We start from the raw sequence: 6,488 nt of genomic DNA, 5'->3' as shown, positions 1-6,488 counted from the left end.
ATCCGGCCAAAAATCTAAAGCACACATGGAGAGGAAGGGGAAATCCATTCATCGCTTCCGACTATTTACAGTGCGCTCCAGGGCCGTATGGGGCCCAAGCAGTGCGGAGTGATGGCAGCAGACAGGGACTGTGCTGTGCCACCCCAGCGCCTGGCTGCCATATGCTGCCACCAGCAGCTCCCTGAGTGATGGAGAGACCCTGAAAAATGGGCACGGTGTGCAGCTGCCTATATTTACCCAGAAAGTCACAGAATTGTGGAATCATTGGGGTTGGAAAAGACTTCTAAGATCATCCAGTCCAACCCCAACACACCCCAGCATGCCCACTGACCACGTGCCTCAGTAGGGAGTATAGGTAAGGAAGTCAGTCTTTGGGAGACCTCAGGGCAGGATCGTCATTAAATTGTGAACGTGTGTCCTTGGCTGCCCCAAGCTGAACACAAGGGCTAGTTACAGCAGCTGGTTCCTCCTGCCGTTGGTGCTGCTATGCCTGTCAATCCAAAGCTTGTTTGCAAGCTCTCCAGGTCAGGGACTCATCTGTGAGCTCAGTACAGCTGCAGGAAGGGGGATAGGTAGGTGAATACATAAATGAATGGCCGCTTCCCATAGTTTACTGGTGGTAGAGGTCAGTCATGCTCAGGGCTATAATTGCTATTGTGCCACCTCGTGCTTACCCATGTTTGAGATGGCCAGTGTGCGCTGCAGTCACCAGCAGCACGGCCATACAGGCAGAACAATAGACTGTGATGCACTTTGTGAAATGTTGTCCAACATGAGGAATCATTGTGATAAAGGGATTATTGATGTGGAACAAACACGCTTTGTGGGGACGCCCTGCAAAGCAGGCCTTGCAGCATGCTCCTTGGAGAGCAAAGCACATATCCACTAGCTGCATGAAGGGGAATTAGGGCATTGCTGTGGTGTGTTGAGGAGTTGGATCCATTAACCGTCAGCTCCCCGCACCAGGCAGATCTTGGGGATCCAAGAAGGAACCAGAGCCAACCACATCTATAGAATCACAGAATCATTTGCATTGGAAGGGACCCTTAAAGACCACCTAGTCCAACTCCCCTGCAATGAACAGGGAAAGCTACAGCTCCATCAGGTGCTCAGAGCCTGGTCCAACCTGACCTTGAACACCTCCAAGGATGGGGAAACATCTTCCTTTGAGTGTTTTCTTTTTTTTCCTGGCGGTTTCTATTTGCGCAGATCCCTTGAGTTGGAGGCAGGAAGGAGACTTCTCCAGGAGGTTTCGTGGGGACACTCAGCAATGGCCCTGCATCTGCTGGCAAGGAACCAGCAACCCCAGTGCAGCCGTGCCCACCACACCTCTAACATGGAAAGACCCACAGCGCACACAGAGCATCTGAATTTCTGCTGGACTCACAGCCCTAAATTTTTCTGCTGAATCACATTAGACTTAAAAAAAAAAACAACTGGTGACAAAAATACCCCTTTTTGTTATCATTCGCACATTCTAATCCAAGGCACTGCATGCCAGAAACCATCGTGTGCAGATACGTTTCCTGATAGGAAACACAAACACTCTGCACATCCACCTATGGCTGCCTCAGCAGCACTGCCAGCTCTGCCTTCCTGGCGGCCTGCTCTGCCCTCCGTGCACAGCAGCCCCAGGGGTGTTCTGCAAGGGAGGTTAAAGGCTGCTGCCAGCATTGGGGCCATGGGGAGACGGTGCCACCTCCATGCCCACCTCCTGCTCTGCCCCGGAGCAGCCCAGGGGCGCGGTGGTTAATGTGTAACCCACACCACCGCCTCTATCTGTGCCTCACGGCCGCAGGAGGAAATGTGGCCGCCAGGCTGGCCCTGGGCGAGAGGCACTGCAGGGCATCGAGGTAGCTATGGCCTGCTCAGGAACGGCCATCCCCGTCACGGCCACACTTCACCAGCACGGCCGGCTGCACCGCCCGCCCTCAAACTTGTTTTTCTCCCTGCAGCTTCCTGGAGCTCAATGGCTCCCGCCGGCCTGCTGGGTGTCTGCGGCCTGCTCTGCGCCTGGGGGGGCGGCAGCGGCGGCGGCGGGACAGCCCTGCGGCCTGGACCACCAGGTAGGGACGGGGGCTCAGGGCAGGTGTGAGGGTGGTGGTGTTCCCGCTGACTGCTGGAGCACGGCAGGGCTGGCAGGGGCTCGTCTGGGCCGCTGTGCTGTCGGCTCCAGGCATTGCTCAGCTGCAGCCACGCAACCGCCTGTGAGCAGCAGCACACGTCCCTGAGGGGCCCCAGCCAAAATCGGGTCTGTGCCAGGTTTGTGTGACTGCAGGGAGCCCCCGGGTCCCCGCTTACACATGTGGTGACACAGTGACTGGCAGCAGAGTGACAGTAACACCCTCAGAAGGCGAAGGGCACATCTCAGCAGCTCTTTCCTCAGGGATGGGCTGACTGCAGCGGGAAGAGCCTCCTGCACGCTCCAAGCTCCCTTCCAAGAAACATCACCGGCTTAGACCTCTCCTTCAACAGCTTGGTCATGCCGCAGCGCGGGACACTCCTGACGCATTTCCCTTCCCTGCGCTCCCTCAACCTCTCTAGCAACACCCTGCTCACACTGCACCCCGCCGTCTTCTCCAACCTCGGGGCACTGTGCCTGCTGGACCTGAGCAATTGCAGCATCACCTACCTCCACACAGACGCTTTCAAGGGCTTGGAAAACTTGCAGACACTGCTTCTAAGAAGTAACAGTCTGCAAGAGCTGGAGGTCCCGTTCTTTCTGCCGCTGAGAAGTCTTCTCCACCTGAACCTGCAGAACAATGCACTGATGTCCGTGGACACTTTGATGTTGCAGCTGATGGAGGCCATCCCATGGGTCCTGCTGGATGGGAACCCCTGGGTCTGTGACTGTGCCACGTACCCCTTGCAGCAGTGGCTGAAGCGCAGGCAAGGTGAGAGGTGGGGGACGGGTGTCAGGAAGGGTTTGGGATGAGAGGGATCCTGGAAGAGGGAATTTGATCCTTCTGCTCCAGCCCTAACACTGCTCTCCTCCCTGCTGAGGGACAGCAAACTGAGACAGAATGTCTCAGTTCTTCATTTTCAGGTATGCACAATATCCAAGATTTCTAGGTACGACAGACAGGAGGAAAATATTCACTGATCTGTACGTCAGCCACTTTTCTGGGAAATGAACATCCCTAAATCCATATACATGCATCTGCATGAGGTGCACAGATTTTCACGAGCATTCAGCATCTCCTGAGGAACAGGATCAGGCTTTAGCCCCCTGAGCTTGGCACCCAGGCAAGAGCAGCCCTGTGACCATGGGGTTTCTATCAATGCCCATGAATTTGGCATTCCCTAGTTAAGAAGAGCTGCTAACTGTAGTCACATGCTTGCACAGCTCTGCTTATTTGGGGCTCCACGGTCAGAGATGTTTTCCTCTAGTAGTGCCTTACACAGAGCTGAGGACTGACGAGGCTGGAGGGCAGCACTGGAAGTGCTTGAAAGCAAGCAGGGAATGCTTTCTCTAAACTGGGGAGGGAACAGGTGAAGATCCCCTGTCCCACCTTAGCCTGTTGTCTCCCAGCCATGCATGTCACTTGTGTGTCACCCTCGGAGCTGCGGGGACAGGTCATCACAACTCTGGAGTCCTGGGAGCTGGGCTGCCAAAAAAGCCAGAGGTTTCCTCGAGATGTCAGCCCAGCACAGCAGACCACAGCTACAAACAACAACAGTAAGTTGGGTCAGGGAGAGCCACCTTCCTCCTGTCCACCCCCAGGGGTGGCCTCCCCACCACGAGCAGCACTGTGAAGCATGCATGTGGTCAGCTGTGGTGGAGCACCTGCTGTGCCACAGCCCAGCCCTGATGGGCCTATCCTCTGCTGCAGCCACCGTGCCACCTGTGGGGAAGGGAGGGAGGAGCTGGCCGTACCTAGTGGGCTTCCTGGTGGCTGCCATCAGCATCTCCATCCTGGTTGCTTTGGTTGCCAAGTGCAAGCTCTGCCACAAGAACTTCACCAGCTACCGCCACCGACCGCTGCCTGAAACCGGCTCGATTGGAGGCAGCCCCTTGGAAGAGGGCACTGGCTGGGACAGGGGTTCCTCAGGCTGGGGTGACAGTGAGAACCCCCCCGTGTCCAGTGTCACCGGCCTGCACGTTGAAGATGATGATGGCTTCATTGAGGACAACTACATTCAGCCCAGTGAGCAGCTGCCGGAAGAAGAGGAGAGAGAGTCGCACATCTCCATATGAGGCTGCAGTCCCTCTCTAACCCTATGGCCCCATCTCCTTCCTGCCATTTCCACCTGCCCTTGGCTTTTGTCTCCATGCAGACAGGGGCAGGAGGGAAGGAGTGGGGTGAAGGTGTCCCTGTGCCCTGCTGTGACACCAGCAGAGCTGCACTGGCTTGGAGACACCAGATGTGCTGCTGTTCTCCCAGTCTTGCTTGAGTACTGAGAATGAACAGGATGGTCTTGATTGCAGCTGGGCAAGGCAGGATGCCCAGGGATGGGTCTGTCCACCTCCCTGTCCTGCTGCTCCCTGTGGGGACTTGGGCACCAGCCCCTCTGCCCCATGGCACTGGACCTGGCCCTGCTTTGTCCCCACTCTGTTGTCACTCTGGGTGCAATTAAAGCATTCAACCCTGCCTCTGCCTATGATGGTTTGCTGGGGCTCTCTCTCCACATCTGGCCAGTGCTGTGCGGCAGCCTGACCTCTACATTTGTCTCAGATGGCCAATCCTTTTGTCAGCAAGCTCTTATTGCTTATGCCGCAAGGATTTCCTGTGTCAGTCCTACATTTGGGGCAGTACAGCTTCTATCCCGCTCCTCCCCACAGGGCTGGCTGCCCTGTCTTGGTCATGGGATGTCCCACAGAGCAGTGCTGCCAGGACACTCCAGCTCCCCATCCTCTGCTGTGACTTGTTACCAACAAGAAGGCAGTCCTGATCCTCTTTGTGCTGGCATCACATTCACTCCTTATGCAGCCATTTGGTGTTCACACTGATGCTGCCAACAAGGCATGCAATTAATGAGTGGTAAAACAGGTAAAGTGATGTTGAACAACCTGCATGAACTGAAAGCACCCCATAGGCACTGTGAATGGCAGGAGTGAATTATCCTCGCGTGGGAAGGCTCTGTTGGCAGTGTTTCCTTCCAGCACCATGTGAGCCACTGGGGCTGGGTGCTCAGGAAGCAGCTCCACAGCTGTCTGCTGGCAGAACAGTCTCTTTCCTGCACTCTGCTGCTCCCTCCAGCTTTGTTAAAACACAGATTGCTTAGGAGCCGAGGTCTTTGGGCTCTCCAGGTGAAAGCATGAAAATAATTAGGAAAACGGGAGGTCCCATTTGCCAGGCTTCCTCCTCCAGCCCAGGTAATCTGCTCATTGTGGCTCTGGGAGGCTAGTACTAGTAGGTGATGAGTGCTTTTCAGCTGCATTTGACTTCAGTCAGAACCTCTCCTCAGCCTCAGGAGGAGGCCTGAAGGGCTGCGGCAGCTTCTGCTCCAGTGCACGGGCAGTGACAGCCTGCACCTTTCACTAAGCAGCTACTGTGAAAACCTTTTCCCTCCACCGCTGGTGGCCGCTCCTGGCAGCAGCAGGACCTCCAGTCACCTCCCTAGTTTTCTGCTGACGGTGCCATGAGACTGAGGGGCTCTCTGCTCTGCCACAAGCACAGGGGAGGGCAAATAGGAACGGCAGGGCCCTCCCTGGAGCCAGTGTCCCGCAGAGTTTGGCCCTGCTGCAGACCATGCTCAGGTTGGGATGTGGGTCCAGCCTTGAGTTTGCTCAGGTGTTGCTGTGCTCTTTGTGTCATGAGAGAAGAGACTTGCAGAGTAACTTTTGTTGTAGTGCAAACAAACCTGTAATGTGATCCTATAAACCCCGTGCTTGTGCGTTGCTGCAAGGTTCCTGCTAATGTTTCTCCAGCATTGATTCCTGCTGGGTATCTCCTCTGTTTTCCCCTCTCTTACAGCAAGATGTCCTAGAAAGGCACCTAGAATGTCTGCAGTGGCAGGTAGGCACGTGTGCTGCCATGAAATGGCCACCTCTCACGGGACTGATTGCACAGCCACCATCATAACATTGTGCAACTATTGTAATTGTTGCATTCCTGTCATCTCCGTGGTGAGATGTCACATCTCACTTCTCACTGTCCCTAAAAGGTTGGGAACCTCCGCCCTGCTCCTCAGGGGAATGCCTTCCTGCAGCCCTGCCACGCGGCTGGCTCCCCGCTGCTGTTTCATTATAAATTGTCTTTTCCTTTATTTCTCTTCCTACGAAGATGTTTACGCAACACAGTGTATACAAAAGCAAATAACACACCTCAGAGAATGTAAAGCAAAGGGCACTACTGGAGCAGGCATCCCAGGCACTATGCAGAGAGGAAGCATTTCTCAGGCGAGGAACGTGTTGCCTGAAACTACAAAGAGGTGGAAACTGCTGCCTTGTTTCAGTGGTCAGTCAGTTCTCTCTCTTATATGCCTTATCTATAAACTGAGCTTAATTTTGCAGTCACTGTTCTGTGTTTTGTCCTTTGGGCTCA

General features: G+C 54.9%; 1 protein-coding gene across 2 annotated transcripts; it reads left to right on the top strand.

Moving 5' to 3' along the window:
* Positions 1 to 1,659: 1,659 nt before the first annotated feature.
* On the top strand, positions 1,660 to 4,592 carry C1orf210 (chromosome 1 open reading frame 210). Of its 2 annotated transcripts, none has more exons than XM_046944808.1 (5): positions 1,660 to 1,853; positions 1,956 to 2,066; positions 2,476 to 2,894; positions 3,533 to 3,679; positions 3,834 to 4,592. In XM_046944808.1, exons 1-5 carry the CDS (start codon positions 1,753 to 1,755, stop codon positions 4,196 to 4,198), a joined length of 1,143 nt encoding a protein of 380 aa, XP_046800764.1. In that variant the 5' UTR covers positions 1,660 to 1,752; the 3' UTR covers positions 4,199 to 4,592. The 2 variants fall into 2 exon arrangements, with proteins under 2 accessions (XP_046800764.1, XP_015146807.1); XM_015291321.4 differs by having other exon boundaries at positions 1,784 to 1,853; positions 2,263 to 2,894.
* The last annotated feature ends 1,896 nt before the right edge of the window (positions 4,593 to 6,488 follow it).

This window comes from Gallus gallus, chromosome 8 (assembly GCF_016699485.2).
Source record: "Gallus gallus isolate bGalGal1 chromosome 8, bGalGal1.mat.broiler.GRCg7b, whole genome shotgun sequence".
Lineage (NCBI taxonomy): Eukaryota > Metazoa > Chordata > Aves > Galliformes > Phasianidae > Gallus > Gallus gallus.
The sequence above is the reverse complement of the archived record's forward strand: the minus strand, read 5'-3'. Positions and strand labels throughout refer to the sequence as shown.

Coding starts and splice junctions, on each gene's coding strand:
- C1orf210 (XM_046944808.1), top strand. CDS start 1,753: ATGTGTAACCCACACCACCGCCTCTATCTGTGCCTCACGGCCGCAGGA. Junction 1,854..1,955: donor AGGCACTGCAGGGCATCGAG/GTAGCTATGGCC, acceptor TTCTCCCTGCAG/CTTCCTGGAGCTCAATGGCT. Junction 3,680..3,833: donor CACAGCTACAAACAACAACA/GTAAGTTGGGTC, acceptor CCTCTGCTGCAG/CCACCGTGCCACCTGTGGGG.